Source organism: Sorex araneus, chromosome 7, assembly GCF_027595985.1.
Source record: "Sorex araneus isolate mSorAra2 chromosome 7, mSorAra2.pri, whole genome shotgun sequence".
NCBI classification, from domain to species: Eukaryota; Metazoa; Chordata; class Mammalia; order Eulipotyphla; family Soricidae; genus Sorex; species Sorex araneus.
In genome coordinates this window covers 38,000,373-38,027,051 of record NC_073308.1, presented here as the reverse complement: position 1 = coordinate 38,027,051, position 26,679 = coordinate 38,000,373, and the positions used below count along the sequence as shown (strand labels likewise).

The 26,679-nt window shown below is 49.9% G+C and overlaps 1 protein-coding gene across 14 annotated transcripts in view; it reads right to left on the bottom strand.

The window, feature by feature from the left end:
- Positions 1-26,679, bottom strand: part of NFASC (neurofascin) — a 179,989-nt gene that overhangs the window by 86,350 nt on the left and 66,960 nt on the right. For all 14 annotated transcript variants that reach the window (XM_055144403.1, XM_055144410.1, XM_055144412.1 and 11 more), the window contains exon 2: positions 7,062-7,170. In XM_055144403.1, the coding sequence (XP_055000378.1) occupies positions 7,062-7,170 (109 nt within the window). The remainder of the gene's footprint in view (positions 1-7,061; positions 7,171-26,679) is intronic.

The window sequence follows — 26,679 nt, the reverse complement described above, 5'->3', positions numbered from 1 at the left end:
TTGACGGTCATGCTGCTTTCTCCGCCCCAGACAGACTCCAGGCTCGGTGCTCCGGGGGGGCGCTAGGTCTCTCAATGGCCAGCCCCCCATTGCAGGGACCGCCCCCCTGCAGCCTGACTGTAACCAGGGACAACACAGCTCTGCTCCCCACCCGCTCCTGCCCTCTGACCTCCACTGCCTCTAGCCTCGTGCCAGGCAAGGCGGGAAGCAACAGATGGTGACCCCCGAGCCCAGCCGCCAGGGGAGGGTTTCCTAGGAAACTGAACACGCTTGGAGAGCTGGCAGGGAAGGAAGGGAAAGATGTGGAGTTGCTGGAAGCAACACGATTGGAAGGAGAGGGGTCCCTGCCAAAGCGAGACCGGGACTTCAACTCCCTCCGCACCCCAGGGCATAAATCCCACCTCAGCCTCTTCGCCTTCCCCTGCCCACCCAGGACTCTGCGCCCCCCCACCTCCCCGGGCTCACGGAGCCTGGGGTGCCAGGAAGGCACAGAACACTTACACTGCAGGAGAAAGCACTAACTCCCTCCCGCCAGCATGCGGTAGCTCAGGCAAGGATATTCTCCGAGCCAAGGAGCCGGTGGCTGTGGGATTCCAGCCCCCCGCCCCTCTCCCCACTGTGCCCCTCCTCAGGGTTTTGCGGGGAGGGGGGCGCGGAGTGTCCCATCTGCTGGGCCTGGCTTCACGCTTGGGTCCCTTTCATTGTCAGGGAGGAGGAGGTCTGCAAGGCAGACGGAGGGCTGCGTGTAACTCCCAGAGCCTTCCCCCCTTCATCACTCAGCTCACAGAGGTCGCCATGGGGTCCTGGCAGGCCTTGGGGCGGGGAAGCAACTTAGGAAAGGGACACGAAGCTGAGGCTGAGAGATTTGGCCCCGACCAGCTGTTTCTTGCTTAACACTCACCACTAAACTAAAGGGTGAAACTTGATCGCTTGTTTATAGGGGGAAGGAAGAAGACAGACCTACCTTTCCCTCAACAGGCCACAAGTTATCTCAGGGACCCCCCAACCCCAATCCACACCCTGCTCTGAATGGGGTTAGGGTGGCACAATAACCCAAGCCTGGTGCCTCCCTGGTGGAAGACCCAGGACCACATAGCAGGCTGGGACAAATGTGGCCTCCTTCTTCAGAACTTCATCAGAGCGTACGTCTGGATCCCCAAACCACCAGCAGCTTCGAGGGCTTCTCATTGGATGCATCGCATGGGACCCCTTTTAAAAAATATTTGGGGTGGGGGACTCCCAAGCAGTGCTCAGAGGGCCCGGGGTGATATCTGACTAACACTGTCAGGGGGGTCAGTGGTGATGTGTCAGACAGGCCTGGAGATGTGGAGGTGCTGGGGGACTACCGGGATATACGAAGCCCAGGAAGTGTGGCCCCTAGTGGGTGGGAGTAAAAACGCTCTCGGGTCTGTTGTGGTTGTCCAGCTGTGACTAAGTAAGTGCCCCTGAGTCGTGCAACGTCAAGAAGTGAACGACCTGCAGCTCGATGAAAGCTATTATTCGGTACGTGGAGGAAAGTGAGCGAACGATGGAATTTATGAGTGCAGTTACAAATCTTCCACGAAATCACCGAGTCTGCTAGGAGGATCAAGCCAAGGCTTGTTAAAATTTATGAGTTATTAAAAGAATCCTAAAATTTGTCAGCTGAAATGAAAAGTTGTAGGAAGCATGAGGTTTGGGAGTTTATCATTTTACTATGTTGAAAGCTAACTTTGGGAGGCCGGAGCAATAGCACAGCGGGTAGGGCGTTTGCCTTTGCACACGGCCGACCCGGGTTCGATCCCCGGCATCCCATATGGTCCCTCAAGCACCGCCAGGAGTAATTCCTGAGTGCAGAGCCAGGAGTAACCCCTGAGCATCGCTGGGTGTGACCCAAAAAGAAAAAAATAAATAAAAAATAAATAAATGAAAGCTAACTTTGGAAAAAAAATCAAAGGTTGGGGCCAGCAGGTAGGGCATTTGCCCGGCATGCGGCCAACCAGGGTTCGATCCCCAGCATTCCACATGGTCCCCAGAGCCGGCCAGCAGTAATTCCTGAGTGTAGGGCCTGGGGAAATCCCTGAGCATCACCAGGTGTGGCCCCAAAACCTAAAGCAGATAAACAAAAAGGATGGGGGGCCAGCAGGTAAAGTGCTCGCCCTGCATGCGGCTGATCCAGGTTCAATCCCCCCAGCACCCTATGTGGTCCCCTGTCAGGAGTGATCCCTGAGCACAGCCCCGTGTGGCCAAGACACAAACCAAACAGAACAACAAAGACAGAGGGCTTGTCTCCCACCCCCCCGCCCCCGCCCCCGTCACTGAGCACGTCACAAACTCCTCCCAGCGGGCCTGGCCCTCGGCAGAGGGCGTCACATCACGAAGAACCCTCCTCTGAAGACAGAGCAGGCAGCCGGAAACACCAGCCTCACAGCCGCTCGGGAGGCCAGAGCGGCGCAGACCCCACTGACCTTCCCTTCAACCTTGGCCAGGGTCCAGCCTCACGCCCCCTCGCTGCCCTCCACAGAGAGTGGACAGTCATTGGAGCTCAGCCACCATCCATAGCTGGCCTGACCATCTGGACACATCTGCTCTCCACGTCACTCCTTGCTCAGCTACTGATTCTGTCCCCCTGGGGGGAATCCAAAGCCTTCTCTGTGGACCAAGGTTCTGCAGCCGTTTGGAAACCGCAGACCGAGAGCCCCAGCAGGGAGAGAAGGGACTAGCCTCCTGGGGAGAGGCCCCCATTCAGCCCCTTAACTCACTCTGGCCCCGGGGAGGTGAGGGCAGCGCCCACTACCTTCTTCCTGGGCTATCAACGGGCAAGTATGACAAGCGCTGGCTTAGAGCAGACCTGGGCTGGACTCGAGCATTCAAGGCGGAGACTATGCAGACCAGAACTCAGAAACTGGGGTTCAGCCCCACCTCAGGCACGTGGCTGTGGGCAACTGGCTTCCTCTGAAACTCGGTTCCCTTGTCTTTAAAAGGGAAACAGTCGCACATACTGTGATGATCCATCAAATGAATTCACTGGATTTGGCTATTTTAGATTGGGGTGGGGGGGGCACACCAAGCTGAGATCAGGGCTTACTCCTGCCTCTGAGCTCAGGGATCACTCCTGCTGGTTCTCGGGGAACTACACAGGATGCCCCAAATCCAACCCAGGTCAGCGTCATGCAAGGAAAGCGAAGCGCCCGACTCACTGCACTTTTGCCCCCCAGCCCTGACTTCACTGTTTTAAATCAATTAATGGACTACTGTATGTGGACAGCATTGAACCCAGGGCTTTGCACAAGCGTGACTTCAAATTCATTGTTCTTTGCAAGCAACAGCTAGGTCCTGGTCTGTGGTGCAGCTTTGGGCACCCTGAGCTTTGAATCTTCACGTCTGTTCCACCACACCCACAGTGCCACAGCCACATGGGGCGCTGGGGCTTGGAGTTCTCCAGCTTAGGGCTAGAGCACTATCTGTTCTAGAAGGCAGGAGGGAAGTGGCTCCTGCCAGACCCTGACCGGCAGAGCTCTGGGGCTGGTTCCCTCCCTCCCTCCCTTCCTCCCTCCCTCCCTGGCTTCCACCTCACCTCACCCTCCTGAGGCCTTCCCCCTTCCATTTTTCCCACCAATGCCCTGTGAGCAGGACCAAGCTGCAGCAGCTACAGGTGTGGAAGGGAGCAGGGCAGAGTGGAGCGGGAGGGAGCAGGGCAGAGTGGAGCGGGAGGGAGCAGGGCAGAGTGGAGTGGGAGGGAGCAGGGCAGAGTGGAGTGGGAGGGAGCAGGGCAGAGTGGAGTGGGAGGGAGCAGGGCAGAGTGGAGTGGGAGGGAGTAGGGCGGTCATTTGAGGGGACCCACTGGCCGCCTTTGGAAACACCTGTGTGATGCGAGAAGGGGCAGAGGGGAGAGAGGAAGGAGGCCACACAGGGAGCGGCGTCTGCCCCCCGCCCCCTCCCTGGGTCTCTGCACTGCACTTACAGACTCCGTCTGCATCCCGGCCCTGAGCAGGCTGCTCCAGTCCGGGGGAGGAGAAGAGCAAATACGGGGAGGGGCCGGGCCCTGAGAGGTCGTTCCAGGTCTTGTTCAGAAGCGTCTTTGCAACCTTGGAAGCCTGGAGGCCAGTGGGAGCTGCAAAGCTGACGCCGCCTGTCAGGAGGGCGCACTGGCTCCAGCAGAGGCAAGGAGGGCTGTCTTACGCCCTACGTGCAGACCCCACCGTGAAGAAGGGCTGGGGCTGTGATCTGGGGTCTTCTCATTAGAAATTAACTTGCAAAGTGATCTGCTGTCTCAAACCCCATAGCCCAACTTCCGGGGAGAAGGCGGACCCCACAGGGCAGCTGGGCAGGGGGGTGGGGGGGGGCAACCGTCTCCACTTCTCTGTGGGTCTGAGCCCCATCTTGGAGAAGAGGCCAAGCAGGGGGCTGCCTCTGACTCATTCCCACCTGCTTGGGGCAGGGGGTGATCAGCAAAGGCAAAGTTCCCAAGGTGGCCCAAGACCCCACTCGGGCCCCAGCCCACCATGCTGGACCCTGAGTGGGGTGCTGGCCGCTGCTTCTGGACAGAAGAGTTTCTGTGTCTCCTTCTAGGCATGGGCACTCAGGCTGGGGTGTCTATTGAGCTGAAAGGGGTCGTGACAAGGCCTGGAAGAGTGGGTGGGGGTCTCTGCCTGGCATCAGAGGTTAAAGGTCAGCCCTGTGCTGCAGCACCGTGGACAGGGAGAGTGAGGCGAGAGAGTGAGGGTTGGGGGGGTTGTGGCTCCAGATGGCAGGAGCTGGGAACCAGAGAAGAGACAAGGAGCCGAGCCAGAAGACAGAGGAGTCTGGCTCTTGGGCTTCCAGACAAAGAATCCAAAGCAGATTCACCCTGGGCAGCTGGCCCAAGGCTGGCTCAGAAACAACCATGGGACCCGTCTCCCCTGAAATTCTGCAGCCCCCAAACCCAAAGAGCCAGCTGGGGGGGTTCCAGGCTAGCAAGCGGGAGCTGCAATTCAGGTTCCAGACCTTGCTTACAGATGGGCTTTGAGCACTTTCCCTGATTTTTCTGTCACAGGTAAAATGTGGGAAGCCATGGGTCACTTCTTAGGGTCCCTGCCGGAGGGTTCTAAATAGAACAGAGCTCAGAGCCTCGTGTGCCAGCCCACTTGCACAGTAGCCAGGAGGGAGGCCAGCGCACCTATGCCCCGCCCCCCACGTCCACCAGATGTCCCTGCGCTCATATTCCTTACACTCTGTTCCTTTTCTTCTTTTATGGGCTGGAGCGATAGCACAGCTGTTGGGTGTTCACCTTTCACGCGGCTGACCCGAGTTCGATTCCTCCGCCCCTCTCAAGAGAGCCCGGCAAGCTACCGAGAGTATCGAGCCCGCGTGGCAGAGCCTGGCAAGCTACCCGTGCGTATTGGATACGCCAAAATCAGTAACAACAAGTTTCTCAATGAGAGACGTTACTGGTGCCCGCTCGAACAAATCGATGAGCAATGGGATGACATTGACAGTGACATTGAAAGAAAAACCCTTCATTTACCTTTGAAGGGAAAAGCTCTACTTGGCCACACAATGCTGGTGCTTACACGCGCAGACGAGCATGTCATCATGCTCAGGGTCACACCAGCCCAGTGCAGAGGACCACCGGGCGCACACAATGGTAGGGATCGAACCCGGGGCCTAAAGCATGGAAGGTGTGCACTACAGGCGTTGGAGATATCGCTCTGGGATGCCACTCTGCAGCGGACAGCCCGCCCTTGAATAAAGGGCGTCTCTGTTTTGTCAGTATCATCCTGTTACAATGATGGGGAGGGAAAAAAAAATCAATCCTGGCTGACTTTGAAGAAAGCCACATCATATTTCATTCCAAGAATCGATGGATGACCATGAGGTCAAGGGGGTGGGGGGTGGGGGCTTCCCTGTGTTATACTGCAAGAGTGGGGTCCTGCCACGACCCCACTCAGTGCACTGGGGTTCAACAACAGCAGCAATGAGCCCCTGAAAAGGCCTTGTGATCGGATGGATTTCCTAGGTGACCCCAAAGCCTGACACTGTTCTAAGTCAGTTGTAACTTAAAAGACCCACTAGTCGAGGCCAGAGATAGTACACGGGGTAGGAAGCCTGCCTCGCAAGCTTGCCTGGCACCCTATATGACCCCCTGAGCTCACCAGGAGTGATCCCTGAGCTCAGAGCCAGGAGTAACTGCTAGGTGTGCCCCCCAAAACAACAACAGTAACATTTTAAAAAATAATTAAAAGGATCCACTAGAAAACAGCCTTGATGAGATCAGTGCCTTGGAGCTGCTGACACAGGAAGGAATAACAACTCATTTCCATCTGCCAGGCACGGACGCAATCTTCGGTCTTCACAGCGAGGCGGTGACTAGGATCCCGGCCGTGCCAACCAGGCCCGGGCAGAGCCCTTAGAAACGGGCCTGACACCACCGGAAGTGACGCTGCCAGGTTCAGCTCTGCCTCGGGCCTGCACTGCACACATCCCAACCCCTCGGCCCCACCAGCCCCGGAGCACAGAGGACAGCTGGGGAGGGGTGGGCGGGGAGGCAGCGGGAGGGAGCAAAGCCAGAAATGCCCGCACAGGACAAGGAAAACCCTCCCTGGGCCCACACAATGGCCGCGGGGCTGCTGGCTGTGACCTGCGGTCAGTGGCTTGTCAGCTGCCCGGTACTCCTTTGTCCTCGCCTCCTGCACGCCCTCCCTCGCCACCTCTGGCCTCACATGAAAACAGGAGTTGTTGGAGCAGCAGGAAATTTGCCCCCGGGGAACAATGAGGGCCCCGCCCAGGGAATGGTTTCAGCTGTCCATCTGCTGGGCCCAGGGCCCCGCCCCGAGGAGGGGGCTCTTGGACTGCCCCCCATCTGCTGGGGCCGTCACTCAGGAGGCTTCCAGTTTGTGGAGGCTAGACTAGGGGTGGGGGGAGGATGCACCCAATTTTTCAGTGGAGATGGACATCAATCAGGACAAAGACAACAGCAGACGGAGGAGGGTCCCGCTTCCCTCACCCCCAGTCTCCTGGTGGGGAAGATGCCACATTCTGTGGCAGGGCACACAGTTCCCCTCCTCCCACCTCTCAGACCCCCAGATCGCATCCCCACTCACCGTCTCTACCTCATTCAGCCTCTTCCCGGAGACCCCAGACCAGGCTCCCTGGCAGCCTGCCGTGGGAAGGAAGATTCCAGTGCCCCAAGCTGCACATAAGTCGATCAGCCTGTGTGAGAGAGAAGAGCAGAGAACCCAGGTCACGTGAGAAGGCCCGGTCACCAGCAGCACCCCAGGGAGAACGCCGGCTCCTTGCATTTGGGAAGCGTGGCTCAGCCGACGGTATCTGTGTCTGAAGGTCCGAGCACGTGGGGAGAACTGGGAGACTCTGCCAGGGGCTTCAGCACTGGGGGTGAATTACGGTCCCCTCCCCCGGGGTCCTCAGCAGTCCCCAGCTCCAGATCGAATTGCTGACTGAATCTAATTCTTCACCTCAAGAAGTGAAGCCACAACTTGAAGAATCACTCCCATACCCAAGGGGGAATGTACCTAAAATCATTTCATTAATTTTCTTAAGTTACTTAGGAGAGGGGCTGGAGCGATAGCACAGCGGGTAGGGCATTTGCCTTGCATGCAGCCGACCCGGCATCCCATATGGTCCCCTGAGCACCGCCAGGGGTAATTCCTGAGTGCAGAGCCAGGAGTAACCCCTGTGCATCACCAGGTGTGACCCAAAAAAAGCAAAAAAAAAAGTTACTTAGGAGAATTATTATGCTTTTCTTTTTTCATCTATAAAACAACCAAACCAAGTTCAACATAAGTAAATCTATACAGCTTTGCAAGCAGATTTGATTTTAGGGTCAGGGCCTTGACTTTTTTTTTTTCCGGTTCTGGACTGTTATTCATTCTGAGGGGTCATGCCCCCCCACCCCAATGCCCCAGGTTCTTCCTCTGTGAAATGGGGAGAAGGGATGGTAAGTGGGTCTGACCACTGGGCCCTGAGCATGTTACCAATCCAAGTTTTAAGTCCATGCTACTGGGAGATCCTTCAACCTTCTGCAGTAAAAACTGAGGTAGCTCACCAAGTCATTTACTTCAACAACGTGCCTGCAGGAAATGGGAAAATTCACCCTTGTAGAGGAGAATGTGGCAGCATCAATCCAAGTAAGTATGCACTGAGCTTCAACCCTATTCTAGGAATCTATCCGAAAGACACTTGATATTCTAGGAGCCGATGTTATTATCTTCACAATTCCTGTGAAGTGAAAAAGTTGTGCTAGGAAAAGTGTTATTATTTGTGTATGTTTTTAAGGAGTGGTGCAGATATATAACTGCTTGTATATTTAAAAATAAAAGGATAAAGTATAAAATAAAAGTTAAGAAAATGCCAGGATAAATTTTGTTTTGTTTTGTTTTTGGGTCACACCTGGCGATGCACAGGGGTTACTCCTGGCTCTGCACTCAGGAATTACTCCAGGCCTTGCTCAGGGGACCATATGGGATGCTAGGAATCAAACCCGGGTCGGCCACATGCAAGCCAAATGCCCTACTCGCTGTGCTATCACTCCAGCTCCAACCAGGATAAATTTTAATAGATCTGCAAGAAGGGGGAGATGTGAAAAGGACAGAAAAGAAGCTACACACTATTATGGCCGTGGTTCTGGGATCGAACCCAGGGTCTCAGGTGCAATTGCTCTACCATTGAGCCCCATTCCGGACCAAGAAGCTACACTTCTGATTTGGTGGATTTGCTTCAGAACAACATAAATATATGATAAAAGACGTAATTATAATGATGAAACATGTTGGGATGTTGGGGCCACACCCGGTGATTCTCAGGGGTTACTCCTGGCTCTGCACTCAGGAAGCACTCCTAGCAGTGCTCAGGGGAACACAGGGGATGCTGAGGATAAAACCTGGGTTGATCTTGTGCAAGACAAGCACCTGACTGGCTCTCCTATTGCTCTGGCCCTGGGATTTTTTTTTTTCTTTTCGGGTCACATCCAGCGATGCACAGGCCTTACTCCTGGCTCTACACTCAGGAATTACTCCTGGCCATGCTGGGGGACCATATGGGATGCTGGGAATCAAACCCAGGCTGGCCACATGCAAGGCAAATGCCCTACCTGCTTTGCTATCACTCCAGCCCCCCCTTTTTTGAGGGCACTCTACACCTGGCAGTCCTCAGGGCCTACTCCTGGCTCTATCCTTACGGGTCACTTCCGGTAGTGCTTGGGGATAGAACTGCTGCCAGAGACAGAACTGGGGTGAGCGGCATGCAAAACAAGCAACTTAAACCCTGTACTATGTCTCCAGTGACAAATTTGGGGATTTTTAAAAGAAATCTGTAAAATGAAAATAAAAAGCAATTGTGAGCGTCCATGTACAGCTGACTGGCACTGCAGGTAACTGCAGGTAGAGAAATCGGAAGCCGGTCACCTGTGTTTCCCTGGAAAGAACGGGCTGCCTTTCCTCTCCCCCCCACCCAAAGCCTAAACTATTTTCAAAAAATACATAAACTATGATAGCATTTTAATTCTTTTATTGGTTAGTGGGCTACACTGGAAAGTTTGGGGAGCTACTCCCAACACAGTGCTCAGGATTGCTCCCCATGGCGCCCAGAACCATGCTGTTCTGGGCACGGGACTGGACCTCCTGCCTACCAGCATGGGCAGCTGCCTGCTAGGTGTCCCCCTGGCCTTTGTCTGCCTGTTCTAACAGAGCCACCTCCTACACACCGCTTAGAGTGCTGAGGGACTCCCGTGCCACCACGCATCCGACCCAGGGCTCACGCGCCAGGCACTTGTGCGAGTTCTCTGTAATTTTAGCATTATCGGTCTGAGAGTTCTGAATCCTTGTGGCGGGTTAAGTGAAGTGAGTCGGAGGATTGGGGGTGCTGAGGACCAAGATTTTCTTATCAAAAAGAAATGCAAACAAAAGGCTGAGAAGGTAAGGTGAAATTTCTGTAGCCCTAATTAGGAAGTGGAAGTATCTGAACTCCAGATGTTTCATCTTAAACTCTCTCTCCTCTTTCACACTCTCTCACACACATGCTCTCTTACACATTCTCTCACTTCTCTCTGAAACACACTCACACACTCACTTTCTCACACACATTCTCTCTTACACACATACTCTCCCTTACACACATTCTCTCTCTCTCTCTCTCTCATACACCCCCCCCTACTTTGGGGTTCTGTACACGGGGAAGCCCAGTAACAAGGACAATCACACACATTTTCACCAGATTATAAACTCTGACCACCAGCCCCTCCGAAGGGGGATCTGCTGATGCAGCAAATGTCCAAGATGAGCTGAGACTCTTTTGCCACACCATAAAGTAAATGGCTACAGATTCCTCAGGTCAATGACGCTAAAGGACTCAGAAGTCACCGGGAACAGTTTCAAGGGAACAGCAATTCAAGCTGACCAACAAGGCTTACAACTGTACTAGATTAAAACGTACAAATATTTAAAACCAATGGAGCCCTAATAATATTTCCAAAATTCCAAGCACCCCATTAGGATGTTAGGAAAGCATTAGTAATTTGGACATCTTTTTTCTTTTTGTTGCTTTTGGTTTTGTTTTGGGGACACACCCAGCCATGCTCAAGACTAACTTTTGGCTCTGCGATCAGGGATCACTCCCGGCGGGTTTAGGGGACCAAATGGGGTACTGGGTTCCATGCCGGGTCAACCATGTGGAAAGCAAGTATTTTACCCACTGTGCTATCTCTCCAGCTCCACGGACATCTTTGTTCTTATTCTGTTCTGTTTATGGGCCACACTCAGTGATGCTGAGTTACTCCTGGCTCTGTGCTCATTAACTGCTCCTGGCAGTGCTCAGGGGACCATATGGGATACGTGGCGTTGAACCTGGGTCGGTCACGTGCGAGGCAAATGCCCTACCTGCTATACTATGCTCAGCCCCAGGACATCATTTTTCTTATACACAGACCACACCCCTACAGTGTTGGCAAAACTGGGGGTGGAGAAATCATGCCTGGTTATGCCCAGTTTGGTGAGTGATGCTTAGAGGATCGTACTCAGGGGGCCATGCAGTGCCAGGGTCGAAGCCGGGACCTCTCGTGAGCTCTACCACTCAGTTATCTCCCTGGGCCCAATATTCATGACTGCAAAAACGGTGGGCTGGTGCAAAAGGAATGAAGAGGAGCAGAGCTGAGACCCACTGGCCTGTACTCATCACTGCTCTGTTTGTTTCTGGTCACACCCAGAGATGTGCAGGGGTTTCTGTCAGCGCTCAGAAAATCCAACCCAGGGAAAATACATGCCAAGGATGCTCAGCAGCCCTCTGAGCCACTCCCCTGCACTTTAGCCATCACCCTTCTACTGCTGAAGAGACTCATGGGTACATCAGGTTCATGATATTACTCTCTTTTTCATAAGACTTTTTTTGAAATAAAAATAAAATGCAAATGGTTTGAACAGGAAACCAAAAAAATCACTAGCATCGTAATTCCTAGAATTTTTATTCTCCTTGAAATTCTTGTAAACCCTTTAATCCTAACTACACTTCAGTATGAAGATAAAAGAAGTTCATATTACCCCCATCTTACTTGGAAGGAAATAGGTGTACCATGTAACTCAAAATCCATTGAGTATAAATTGGTATGTCACTGTCACTGTCATCCTGTTGCTCATCGATTTGCTTGAGCGGGCACCAGTAACGTCTCCATTGTTACAACATACTTGGCTGTGTGCAAGGCAAATACCCTACCACTGTGCTATTGCTCCAGCCCATAAATTGGTATACTCAATGTATTATAAATCCACTGAGTCCAGATTCAAAACCCATACGTTCTTATCCAAAAGATTCATTTCCTTAAGTTGCTCCAACTACCCTCTTTTGGGTGTTTGTGTTAACAAATTGTTCTCTGCTTTCCTCGAGGCCTCTGGCGTCTGCCAAGAGACAGTGTCTGGGAAGGAACTTGGAAGACACCAAGTGCAAGTATTTCGCCATCACTGGGGACCAGGCCTGCCATGAGGGCCTCTGTGAGAGCAGGTGAGAGATCAAATGAGAGAGGCAGACAGTGAACCTGGAAGGCGCGCACGGTCACGGCACTTCTAGCAGACCCACAGACAACTGTGACCACTGACCCAGCTTTGGACGGGCCACATGCCTGGGGACAGGTGGCTTCCAGGAAGAACAGGAGAGGCTCTGGGGAGGGACGGGGGCCGGAAACCTGAGAGACACAGGCTGCAAGGAGAGAGACGGAGCTGCGGCTGGAAGAGACCGTGCTGGGCACCCAGGCACTGCCAGACAAGGGGTCTGGACAGGGGCACCTGTTGGGCTCCTCTGACTGAGTCTGGGAGGGAGGAGAGCGCTGGGCAGTCAGCGGGTCCCCAAACATGTCAGACTGATGGCAGGAGGACGTGCCTGGTGTTGCTCACTGTTTCCAAGTGCTCTGATGGCGTTCACAGCATCTGCTGGGCAACTCAACAGCCTCCACCTGCCCTCCCTCCCTCCCTCCCTCCCTCCCTCCCTCCCTCCCTTCCTTCCTTCCTTCCTCTCTCGCCTCCTGCTCCTTTCTTCCTTCCTTCCTTCCTTCCTTCCTTCCTCTCTCCCCTCCTGCTCCTTCCTTCCTTCTTTCCTTCTTCTTTCCTTCCTTCCTTCCTTCCTTCCTTCCTTCCTTCCTTCCTTCCTTCCTTCTTTCCTATTTCCTTCTCTTTCCTTTATTCCTTTCTTCCTTCCCTCCCTCCCTCCCTCCCTCCTTCCTTCCTTCCTTCCTTCCCATTTCCTTCTCTTTCCTTTATTCTTTTCTTCCTTCTTTCCCTCCCTCCCTTCCTCCCCTCCTTCCTTCCTCTCTCCCCTCCTGCTCCTTCCTTCTCCCTCCCTCCCTCCATTCCTTCCTTCTCCCTCCCTCCCTCCCTCCCTCCCTCCCTTCCTTCCTTCCTTCCTTCCTTCCTTCCTTCCTTCCTTCCTTCCTTCCTTCCTTCCCTCCCATTTCCTTCTCTTTCCTTTATTCTTTTCTTCCTTCTTTCCCTCCCTCCCTTCCTCCCCTCCTTCCTTCCTCTCTCCCCTCCTGCTCCTTCCTTCTCCCTCCCTCCCTCCATTCCTTCCTTCTCCCTCCCTCCCTCCCTCCCTCCCTCCCTCCCTTCCTTCCTTCCTTCCTTCCTTCCTTCCTTCCTTCCTTCCTTCCTTCCTTCCTTCCTTCCCATTTCCTTCTCTTTCCTCTCTTCCTTCTTTCCCTCCCTCCCTCCTTCTCTCCCTCCCTCCCTCCCTCCTTCCTTCCTTCCTTCCTTCCTTCCTTCCTTCCTTCCTTCCTTCCTTCCTTCCTTCCTTCCCATTTCCTTCTCTTTCCTCTCTTCCTTCTTTCCCTCCCTCCCTCCCTCCCTCCCTCCCTCCCTCCCTCCCTCCCTCCCTCCCTCCTTCTCTCCCTCCCTCCCTCCCTCCTTCTTTCCTTCCTTCCTTCCTTCCTTCCTTCCTTCCTTCCTTCCTTCCTTCCTTCCTTCTTTCCTTCCTTCCTTCCCATTTCCTTCTCTTTCCTTTATTCCTTTCTTCCTTCTTTCCCTCCCTCCCTCTCTCCCTCCCTCCCTCCCTCCCTCCCTCCCTCCCTTCCTTCCTTCCTTCCTTCCTTCCTTCCTTCCTTCCTTCCTTCCTTCCTTCCTTCCTTCCTTCCTTCCTTCCTTCCCATCCCCCCTTACTCACTCCCTCTCGCCTTCCCTCTCCTCCCTTCCTCCCTCCCTTTCTTCCTGGCACTCACATGTACGAGTGTCTACTGTGTCTACTGCTGAGTCACATGTACAGGTTATCTTCTCTTCGACTGTCTATTAACTGATTGTCCTTCCCTGGCTACAGACTCTGAGCCGGTCTAGTGAAATTCTGATACTCCCCCACCAACCCAAACCAGTTCTTTTTAAGCAGCTCTGAGCTGTAAGTGCCTATTTCTGAAGACTAGAATATGCTCCCCAAGTCCTAGCTAATTCATCTGGGCTCAGGGAACAAAGACTCACTATTTCTCCAGGTTCTTACATCAGCGTTAAACAAATTATTTTATTCCCCGCCCCCACCCGCAATGCAATCCCTTCATATGATAAAAAGCTCAAAACCACAAAAGAATGCAATGTCCAGAGGATCTGAGTAATGCCATGTCCCATTCTGTCCCTGACACCAGTCCCTTGAACAGACAGCCGCTGGCATCAGACTTCTGAGGGTCCCAGAAATACAAACAAAAGGCTTATGTAGATGAAATTATGATTCGTAAATATCAGAAGGGGCATATCTACTCTCTCCCCTCACTTGCTTTTTTTCTCATTAACAAATGTCTTTTCTTGAGGATTTTGAGCATTTCTCTGTGTAAATATACCCACTGCTTTCAGCAACTTTATAGGATTTTTATTGTGAACATACACATGATATGGCATCTATGAGCTTACCGAGCCCAGGCCTTGCATGAGTGAGGTCCTGGGTTGAACCCAGCACCAGCAGGTGTGACCCCAGGCCTCCAGCATTGCTGGAAGTGGCTCCCACAGAAAATACACAATGTCTCACTGCTTCTCTGATAGACATGTAGGATGTTCATAATCACTATATGTGGCAAACCACTGCAACACGTAGCGTTAGAGAGATGTGATGTCGCACTTAAAGGACTATTTGTATGAATTCTTGAATTCAGCATGTCTGGGTCAGAAGGTGTGTGGTCATTCTCTACTGGTCGGGGCACCGAGCCCCATGCTGAACTGTGAGCAACCCCCACCACCATGGCCAGCTGCCGACTTTGATCCTTGGCAATGTGACGCCCAGAAACTAATGGCGCCCAGTGGGTGTCTTTTTCAGAATGAAGCTGAACAATTTTTTCTATGAATTGTTCTCATTCTCTGTTCACGTCTCAGTCAGTGGTTAATTTAGTGCCACTTCCCAATACCATTCCTTGAAGAATTTACCTTTTGACCCTCGGACTAGAAATGCCATATGGGGGGTGGGGGCTGTAGAGATAATACAGCAGGTAGAGAGCTTGCCTTGCATGCAGCCGATATGGGTTTTCTTTTCTTTTCTTTCTTTCTTTTTTTTAAATTGAATCACCGTGAGCTACAGTTACAAAAATTTCATGTTTGAATTTCAGTCCTACAATGATCAAACAACCATCCCTCCACCAGTGCACTTTCTCCACCACCAATGTCCCCAGTATACCCCTCCCTTTCCAGCCCTCCCCCTGCCTTTATGGCAGACGATTTCCCCCATACTCTCGCTTGTAGGGAGCCATTTTACCTTACTGATCTTATCCTGTCACTATTTGTTTATCACTAGCTAACCCCATGCCACACCTAGCAAAGGTTGGCACTGCTAATCTTACTGATCTTATCCTATCAGCATTTGCTTATTACTAGCTAAAGCCTGTGCCACACCTTGCATTTCTATTGGGGGTCCCTGGCGTGCATACTATACCACCTCCTCCCAGCAGGGAGGTATGAATACTGTAACTGCCATAGAATAAATGCCTTTTCTCCCTCCTCCGGGCTCTGTGTCTGTTCATTCGGCTGCGTTCCCCTTCTCAGCCCTACGAAGGGTTCTCCTTGAATTGAATGAGACCTCCACATCGACTTCCACACTCGCTCTACTTTGGGGCATTATGGTTCGCAATATAGGAACTGAGAGGCTATCACATTTGGTCCTTAATCTACTTTCAGCACACATCTCCCAGCTGACATGGGTTTGACCCCCAGCACCTCATGTGGTCCCTGGAGCCAAGCCAGGAGTGATCCCTGAATGCAGAGGCAGGACTAAGTCCTGAGCATCACCAGTGTAGCCAAAATTTTTTTTTTTAAATGAAATGCCACCTTTATTACAGACTAAGTTATCCATATGTTTGGGTCTGTCTCTGGATTTTCTTTTCTATTCATCTGCTTATCTCTTCACGTGTTGGTATAACCTATTAATTAGTGTATCTTAATAACTGACTTAATGTTTTACAATTTCCAGTTGTTTATTTTTTCCCCAAATGGACTCTAGAATTATATGCTCAAGGTTTAAAAACCTCAAATGGCATGCTTTTGAAACATTAAATTACAAACTAACTTGAAGTTGACATACTTATATGTTGAGTCTCAGAAGGACACATGTTTTTAATTTCAACTAAAATATTTTAATATTCACTTACTTTGGCATATTTTGGTTATATTTGGAAGTGTTCTCATACAGATGGCATATAATTTTTGTAATTTGTCACTATGCATTACTATGCATTGACCTTTCATTATACTATGGTATGTTTATTCTAAATTAATTTTAAATTCCACTATTCTATATTTAAATTCAACCATCTTGCATTTGATTTCACTAAATTTAATTTGTAGCTCAAAGGAAATTTAAAAATAGTTTGAGGGACCAAATATCTAGTAACAGTGGGTAGGGTGTTTGCCTTGTCTACAGCCAAATCAAGTTTGATCCCTGGCGTCCCATATAATCTCTTGAGCACTGCCAGGAGTGATCCCTGAGCACAGAGATAGGAGTAAGCCCAAAGCACAGCTCGGTGTGGTCCAATAATTAAATAAATAAATAATATAATATACTGAGACTGAGAGATGTGGTTCCTATGGCAGTGTATGAGCTTACATCGCCCAGGTCTTGTAGGACTGAGGTCCTGGGTTGAATCCAGCACCAGTAGGTGTGACCCCATACCCCCAGCATTGCCGGAAGTGGCTCCCGCAAAAAATATATATAGATGAAACAAACAAACAAACATCCACAATCACCAGATGATGACTAGAGGGGAAGAGAGATGGGGCGGTGGGTGGGACTCTGAGGGGTGACAAGGAAACCCACACAGATGTCAACACGTGAAGCTGCGCACTGCTGCTGTGGTCCCCAGTGCCACCACAGGTGGGGCGGCACAGCACACCCAAATGTGTGCCCACCAGTCACTGCAACAATGACAACAAGGAGGGGCTGGGTGGGGGGCGGGGGGAGAGTACAGAGAAGAAAAGCAGAAGGAAGGAAAGAATAAAGACGGGAAATAAAACAGAAACAAAACTAGGACAAGTGAATGAAATAAACTGCTTCCTCGAGGAGACCAGTGGAGATGATAAACTGCTAACAAAACTGAAAATAGAGAAAGGCGAGCTGACGCCCTGCCCTTTGTGAGGAATGAGCGGGGTTAGGAGTGAGCGGGGTGCCAGGACAGGGTTAGCGGCCGGAGGACAGGAAGCACATAGAGGAGAAACTTAACTCAGCTGAGATGGGCAGATTCTCAGAAACGCCAAGTTATTACACTTCTCAGCACACAACAGACACCCTGAGTAACTTTATAATTATGAAAGAACTTGAAGGCCTAACTTTTTGTCTGGATAGTGGCTCCGGGATCACTCCTACGCCACTCGAGCATCCAGCGTGGCCCTTGGGGGTCAGGCTGGGGGTTGTATTTCCAGCAGTGCACTCTGCTGGAACTCTGCCAGCAGGGAACTCTGCCGTGCTGGGCATGGAACCCAGATTCCCTGTGTGCAAAACGTGTGCACTAACCTTTTTTTATTTTTTGCGATTTTTATATATTTTATTTTCATAAAGTAGTTCACAGTACTTCATTGCAGATGATATTCAAACACCAATCCCACCACCGAGCACCTTCCCACCGCAATAAGAGTGAAGTATGTGAAGATTGTTTCATTTCATTCTGGAGCCATTTAAGCCCGTAGATAAGAAAATACAAGCAAGTATGTTGAAACCAAACAAATGTTTTGGATGATCTACTTGGTCCTAATGTCATGACTTAAAACATGACTAAAAGGGACCAAAGAGACAGTACAAGGATTAAGCTACATGCCTTGAATGCAGCTGGCCTCAATTTAATCCTTGGCACCTCTGAAGATCCCCAGGTGTCGTCTTGACACCCTCCCTCCCCGCATCTTTCCCCCAGAAGCACAGGGTATCCCAGTAACCCCTGGTACCACAGGGCCTGTACAGCACTGCATCCCCGGGCCCTGGGTTAAACAGCCAGCCAGGTGGACCAAGAACAATTGGAAAGGGCAGAGGGGTCCTAGACCCTCTGGAAGAGGGCCTTGGAAGTGCCCTCTCCAAATAAATAAAACAAAAACTCTGCCAAAAGAAATCTCTAGATTCAAACAGCTTCACTGGGGACATCATTATTCTCCTATTAGAATAGCTCGAAAGTTCACATTACCAAGTCCTAGTGAGAATGTGAAATAACCGGAACTTGCTTAATTCCTAGGAGGAATAAATACCTGTGCATTCACTCTGGGTAACAGTTTGGTAGCTTCTTAGAGAGCTAAACATACATTTTCTATAGGATTCAGAAATTGCACTCCTTCCTAATTTACTTAAGAGAATTAAAAACAGAACACTTATATACAGATATTTACAGCAATATTTTTTTAGTTTTTGGGTCAACCCGGTGATGCTCAGGGGTCACTTCTGCCTCTGCACTCAGGAATTACTTCTGGGGGTGCACAGGGGACCATATAGGATGCTGGGGATGGAACTCGGGTCAGGCTTATCCCAGGCAAGCGCCTCACCCACGGTGCTACGGCTCCAGCCCATTTATAGCAATTTCATTCATAATTGCCCAAAACTAGAAACACGTCGTCAAATGTGCATCAGCAGGTAAGTAGTAAGTAAACAGACCAAATGCGGCCCACAGCACAATGTGGACTGTGCTGCAAGGCAAAGGCATCTCAGTGGCATGGCGCTAAGTGAAAAATGTTAGTCACAAAGGTCACATACTGACGGCATGTATGTGGCATCCTGTTATGTGACCTTCCCACAAGAAAGACGTGAGCTGAAGAAAATTATTGAAGGTCAATGATTACTTGGGGTAAGGCTGGAGGAAGAGGATTAACCAAAAAGGTTAATTCATCACTGAGAATTGTGGAATTCTTCTGTATTTGACTGGGGTGGTGGTTATGGAACTGCAGGTGTTTGCAAAGTTTAGAGGCACATCACTGTCATCCCGTTGCTCATCAATTTGCCCGAGTGGGCACCAGTAATGTCTCCATTGTGAGACTTGTTGTTACTGTTTTGGGCATATCAAATACACCACAGGTAGTTTGCCAGGCTCTGCTGTGCGGGCAGGATACTCTCAGTAGCTTTCGGGGTTCTCTGAGAAGGGCGGAGGAATCAAACCCAGGTTGGCCGCGTGCAAGGCAAACGTCCTACCCACTGTGCTATCGTTCCAGCCCCAGAGGCACATATACCTTATAAAGTAAAATTTCATTTGGGGTAAGTTCTATCTCAATCAACCAGATTTGGAGTTGGGGTACTCTTAAGATATATGGAAAAAGACAAGTTAAAACCTCCGAGAAGATGTTTGAGGTTGGGGTGAATGCCCAAGCAGCATTCAGGAAGCCCTGGAGATTCTCAGCTGACCAAGTCAGTGGTAGTGTAAGGATCTGAGGAGACAGAACTGCTGAAGTTCTGAGGTGCCAGAGGCTCTCCAGGACACCCTAGTGGTGCTTAGGGGCCTTCAGGGCTGTAGCCAGGAAGCTCAGGGGACCTCACTGTGCCAGAATTCAAACCGCAGTTGTTTGTGTGAAAGGCATGTGGCTGAACCACTGTAATATCTCTCTGGCCCATTACTTAGCCAATGTATTCTTAATGTACACCCATGAGACCTTATTCCTGTGCATAAAAATGTTCCTGAAAGCACTAGTTACCACAACTGAAACCTGGGGATCGCATCATAGTTCATCAAGGGGCATTAAACTGTGATAAAACCAAACAAGTATCTCACAATAGGCAAAATAAGTGAACCAGGTTGCCTATATAATCCATCCATCCATCCATCCATCCATCCATCCATCCAACCATCTGTCCCTTCATCCATCTACCGTTTCATCCCCAGACTTCCCCTGCTTCCTAAAATTATGTTCATATGGAACCTTTCCTAAGCCAAAATGGCGTAAAGCAAAGAAATACCACTAATATATACGGAAAAGTTTTTTAAACTTCTAGACATCCTAAGGTAATTTACCAAATCATGCCAGATACCACATAACACCTAACGCCACCCAAAGATAAGGAAAGCCATGGTCACTGCCCTGGTTGCAGACAGATATTCCAAGAGACAGGGAGCAGTACCCCTTCCTTGGCAAGGGTGAAGCACGCGGCCTAGAAAGGTTACTGCCAAACCAACACCACATGCTACTGCCACTTTCTGCCTTTGGTCATAAGAACAAAATCCTCTTCAGATTTCATTAAATTACCAAAACCAGGTAAATTAATGTAGATCTTTCATAAAAGTGAAGGTTCTTAAATTTTTGAAAAGTGGGGGTATGTGTATGTGTGTATGCATGTTGGCGGGATGCAATGAAATCATGTATTAAGCAGAGGAAAGAAAACAAATTCAAGGTAAGAGTTGTTATAAGCTGGGCCACAGCTAGTCTTGCACATGGCCAACATGGGTTCGATCCCAGGTATCCCATGTGGTTCCCTGAGCACTTCCAGGAGAAATTCCTGAGGACAGAGCCAGAAGTAGCTCCTGAGAATTATCAGTGTGCCCCCCTCCAAATGTTATAACCCAACAACAAAAAATCAATTGAATGATAACATGACATAGGACTTAATAAATATTTCTCCAGACTACAAACGAGCCCGCATGGCAGAGCCTGGCAAGCTACCCGTGAGTATTGGATATGCCAAAAGCAGTAACAATAAGTCTCTCAATGAGACATTACTGGTGCCCGCTTGAACAAATTGATGAGCAACGGGATCACAGTGACAGTGACAGTGACAAATAGCCAACGGACATATGGAAGCATGGTGAACATAACTAATCATTAGAGAATTGCAAATTAAAACTAAGATGACTACTATTCTAAAAAACCTGAAAAGGATGTGGGGGGTGGAATGTAGTCATTCTACAATATACAATATATTGTCTCCACTGCAAAACAACACGGCTATTCCTCAAATAATTAAACACAGCAACTCTCCTTTGGAAGCAAGTCCCACAGAGACGCTGGCGTGCCCAGGGTCACAGAAGCACTACTGACAATAGCCCCAAAGTGGAAGCAGCTGTGCCCATCAACAGATGCATGGAGGAACCAAACGTGGTATAAGTACACAGTGGAACATTATTCGGCCCTGAGAAGGGAAGAAACTATAACGATGCTCTATGAAGGAACTTTGAGGACATTATGCAAAGTGAGACAAGCCAGTCAGGAAATAAAAAATCTTGTAAATGAGGTTACCTCTGAGCCACACAGTGAGGAAGGACAGTGGTTGGGATAGAGAGGGAGGAACGGGCATAAAATTATAAATAAAATCATCATGGGGATACTTTTGGCTTTGCAAAAGGATGAGATTTTAAAGTTCATTGTTGAGCAACACAGATGTACTTACTGCTATGCTAGAAACAACCTTGATGGTAAATTTTACATCAGGTACATTTGGTCAAAATTAAAAGGTTTTGCTCGCTGTTTTTATTTTATTTTATTTTATTTTTTGCTTTTTGGGTCACACCTGGCGATGCACAGGGGTTACTCCTGGCTCTGCACTCAGGAATCACTCCTGGTGGTGCTCAGGGGACCATATGGGATGCTGGGAATCGAACCCGGGTTGGCTGCGTGCAAGGCAAACGCCCTACCTGCTGTGCTATTGCTCCAGCCCCTGCTTGCTGTTTTTAAACACAAAAAGATTACTTCTAGTGGTGGAGGAGGAAGAGAAGAGAGTTTGAGGACAGGAGAACAGATTTTTTTTTTGGTACTGTTTTTTTTTTAATTTTATTCTTTTATTGAATCACCATGTGGAAAGTTACAAAGCTTTCAGGCTTAAGTCTCAGTTATACAATGCTCAAACACCCATCCCTTCACCAGTGCACATATTCCACCACAAAAATCACAGTAGAAAGAAAGAGACAGACATAGAAAGATTGCACTCATATGTGGAATATAAAGTAGCAGAGAAGTACGAGCTTGCAATGATGCAACTTCTGGCAGAAATTTATCTGGACTTAGTTACTAAAATACTAAAATACAGAAATCCAAAACCACGTGGCAGCTAGTACAGCCACACAACCTCACATCTCTTCATTCTCAGCAATGGAAAACAAATTATCAAATGCTTCCTTTTCAGCAGGTCCAACATTGTGTGTGTGTGGGAAACGGGGAAACTCCAAACAATAATAGTGAGTTTTTTGTTGAAGTATTGAATGTAATCAAATTAAAGAGAAAGTAAAGTGAAATTTATCAGCTACTGTGATTCTAGGAGAACAGATTTTACTAGTTATCAAAGTCCTGTCATTTTTTGTGTGTGGTGGGTGTGTAGGTACTTACACTACTATCATGCACAGGTAAATAAACAGCTAGGCAGGAAGCTAGGAAGATAACAGAGGGACGGGAAGGGGGACACAGACAGGAGCGGTGAGAAACAGCAGGGATCTAAGGACCCAGGGTGAGAATGAGTCTAACCCAATGCTGTCCACCTGGAATCCAAAAATAAAATCTGTTCCAATAGGTCCAAGAGAACTGAGATTCTTGAAGACAGAGTTCTGAAATCTCTCATCAAATCCAGCTTTCAGTGAGATGACAGGTAGAGCAAAGAGCAGCGGGAAGGAACGGCTGGAGCGATAGCACAGCGGGTAGGGCATTTGCCTCACACGTGGCCAACCCGGGTTCAATTCCCAGAATCCCATATGGTCCCCTAAGCATCACCAGGAGTAATTCCTGAGTGCAGAGCCAGGAGTAACCCCTGTGCATCTCTGGGTGTAAGCCCCCCCCCCAAAAAAGAGCAACAGGAAGAACAACCCCCCAAGTTTAGAGAGCTCCCTGGGGTCATACAGGACTGGAGCACCGTGCTGTGGGCCACGGTGGGGGCAGCAGCAGAGAGGGAACGTGGGAGCAGGCACTCACTTATGCCCTGCCATCGCTTTAGATCTGGCCATGTCCCTTGAAAGGAGGCCATGGGACCCCCTGCTTATGCATCAGCGATGTGTAAGGGTCCAGCTGGGTCCAGTGATGCGGACACCTGGGCCAACTCTTCAGCTGGGGCCAGATCAAAACCAAGCCTCACTGTCCACCACACTGAAATCGAAGGCAGTGATGCAGCAGTTTCAACATCACCCTGGAAAAGGCCCATAGGAAGATGCCAAGAGGAGCAAATGCCACAAAGGATTTCGCTAAAAAGTTCTCTTTCTGATTATCTCTCAAAATCGCTACTATCCCTAACAATTTTTTATTGTGAGGGGAAGAGACGTATCTCTCTCTTTTTTTTTTTACTACCTCCATTTAGCTTCTTGTTTCAATACGTCTTAGTTCCAAAATAGACCACGAGGGGTTAGAATGCATCTTTGCATGCAGGGGGCCTGGGTTTGATCACTGGGTTCCCCGAGCACTATTGGGAGCAAGCCTGGAACACCAGACTGGAAGCAGCCCCTGAGCATGGCCAGATGTGACCCCAAAATAAATTTTAAAATATATATATATATTATATAAATTATGCACAGGCCATTTTAGAACTGGTAACAGAACCCAGCCAGAGACCGGTACTGATTTATGAAACACGTAAAGACAGTGAAACAAGTTAGCAGCACTGGACCATGCAGGCGGGGCTTCTGTGCTTGCCAGCGCTGCAGGGGGGAGAGGACGAGCCAGAGGATCTGGGGCCGAGGGAGCACTCTGCAGGGGAGACGTCACTGGCTCCTGGCTGTGGTCAGTCACCTCATCCACCACACCAGGCTTCACACACCTTTCCTCCCGAGCGCCTCCATCCCAGACACATTATTTCGCCACCCCGGTACCTAAATCTTGCTGATCCTAAGTCATAAGGACTTTTATTTTAAGACAAATATTTCCAAAGCCACGCGACTCCACATGGGCCCCGGCCCACAGTTCAGGAAGCTGGCTCCACAGGACAGGCTGACAAGTGAGCACGGGGACTAGGTGCAGAAGTCATTGTTTAGGAGACCCATTGTCACACCGTGCACAAGCAAAGGGGACAAACTCCGGGTCCTTCTCTGCAAGACCAAAGGTAAGAGCGTGGCACACACAGGGCAACTGGAAGTGCTTTGAGTCCCACGTTCTCCTTCTCATAATTAGAGTTCTACAGCTTTAAGGTAATGGATACTGAACAAGCTAACGACCTGCCATGTTCAGTGAATTCTGTCCCAGGTCACACACTTCGATGGGCAAACGCCCCCCCCTTTCCCCTCCCCCTGAACACTTCCAAATAGATCACTGTTAAGTACTTGTGGCAGAGTATTAAATGTAGTCAGTGCACACGGGTCTGTTAGGGAATCCAGAAGTCAACTTAGCCGTGATGTCCCTGAAAATTAGACATAGTCCCTTCCAAGATGCCCACAATTAGAAGGAGGCTCCAACCTCACCCTCAACGGCTCAAGTCCAGTGCTCCATCACCCCGCACCTGCAGAGGAGAACCCGCATCTGTTAAGCTCCACTTTTCACCCACCCTGCCCTGGTGGGCCTGCACCTGTTACGTCCCGCTCTCCACCTGCCCCGCACCTGAGGCCTGCACCCTGCAAGGACGCAGCACCACCTCCACGCGGGACCCCCTCTCAGACCCTCTCAGGCCCCCTTCTTGAATATCAAGTCGCCTTAACGGGATGTGACCATCCACGGCTCCATCCGCTGTCGTGGACGACAACCCCTACCTTCCCCTTCCTTTGTAACCCCCATCTTTCCTTGTCCATCTTTTTTTTAACACTTGTTTTAAATTTTATCATCAAAGATAAAGCAAAACCTAAAATGAGTTGCCATTAGCCAGCATCCACTATAACTGTCCCGGGTCTCCGACTCACCCCCACCTGCTCCCAAACTCCCACGGGAAGCAAAATGCTGTCACTGGAAATTCATTCGTAGATATTTCAGCTTCTCTACAGCATGCCTTTTACAAAACATATCCACAATAACCTCAGATCTCCAAAAATTAACAACAGCTTCCATGATCACATATCCATTCAGTGTCAAAACTTCCAGTGGACACACAAATGTCTTAGGTTGTTTTTTTTTTATTCTGTTTGAATTAGAATCCAAACCAGCTCTACACATGAGTTGATATGTGTTCTGTCTTGTGTATCTTTTCATCTGTGAGTTCTTTCTTTTTTCCCCTGATACATTATGGGTTTTGGTCTTGGGGCTACCGGGGTCATTCCTGTTGGTGCTGGGGAAAGAACCTGGGGCTTCTGCATCCGAGCACACCCCGGCCTGCTGTGTTCTCTCTAGCCCAGCGCCACTGCCCTGTGCTTGCTCAAGTCTGTTCTCTCCCCGCCCTCTCAGTCCTTGCTGTACTCTACCACTGATACTGTGAGCTCTCGGATCTTACTCCCTTCTGCCTATGGCTCCATTTTCCTGTTCAATAAGGAATTCCACAACTGACTTCTCCTGACTTCTCCTTTCTCTTCTGCTCCTCCTCCTCCTCCTTCTCTTCCTCCTCCTCCTCCTCCTCCTCCTCCTCCTTCTCTTCCTCTTCCTCCTCCTCCTCTTTCTCCTCTTCCTCTTCTTCCTCTTCTTCCTCTTCTTCCTCTTCTTCTTCTTCTTCTTCTTCTTCTTCTTCTCCTTCTCCTTCCTCTCCTTGTCCTTCTTCTTCTTCCTCTTTTTCTTCTTCTTCTTCTCCTCCTCCTCCTCCTCCTCCTCTCCCTCCTCCTCCTCTTTGTACTGGGGGGTGGGGTGGGTTAGGATGGTTGGCCCATACCCAGCTATGCTCAGGGTTTATTTCTGGCTCAACACAGGGATCACTCCTGACAATGCACAGAGGATCACTTACGGTTCTGGGGATCAAACCAGGGACAGCCACATGCAAAACGAGTGCCTTAACCCCTGTAAGGTCCTTGCTGTCCTCACCTAAAACTGCAAGCCCTCTCCTAACACTCTCTCCAATCCGCCTTCACAGCCTTGTTAAAAATCCCTAGCTTTTATTACCTCCTAATGTACCACTTTATTGCTGCGCTTACAGCCTCTTTCCACCACAAAACGGAAACTCCCCTAAGCCCGAGATTTTATCTTTTTTCTGCTGTCTCTCAATGTCTAGACAGCACCCAGCCCAGAGAAGATGGTAATGAATATCTGTTGGACAAATGAGCACACTGGCACACGTGGCTTTCAAAAATGCTTCCTCCAGGCGCCTGCCTGACTCTTTGGCTCTCCCTAGCACAAGCATCCGAACACAGCAGATATGCTAAGACAGCACCTCGCGGGATTAATGGCCAAGCCATGCTTGGTGACATCTCACATCTCTCCTGACATCTGGCTTCATGATCAGCCTTGATCCCCTGGGCCCTGGCACAGGATTGGTCAAGAATGAGCTGTTCTTGCTGCCTGGGGTCAAAACCCTGAGTGGTTTGAATATCTTTGCATGTATTTCAGTAAACATTGTTTTCATATAAAATTTGTTCACAACCACATCAATGCCACACCATGTGAGATGGAGAAAAAGAACATCCATGCCTCCTTCAAATGGTGATACTGTGGGGCCAGGGATGTAGCTCAGTGGTGGAGCACTTCGCTTGGACGCATAAGGCTCTAGTAATCACACACACCCACACACATACACACACACAAACACACACACGGGGTGGGGGGAGTGCACATAGTGAGTTCCTTTAAAATCTCAGAGCATTTGAATATATTCATTAAAATGGATCACAATGACCACAGGTATAGCATGATCAGTGCACCATCATTGTTATTTTCATCTTACAGACAAGAACACCAAAGCTCATCTTTATGGAAAACAATACGAACACTACTTCAGAAACTAAGAATTGAGTTTCCATGTGACCCAGCAAGTCCACTGATGGGCATCCACCGCAAGAGC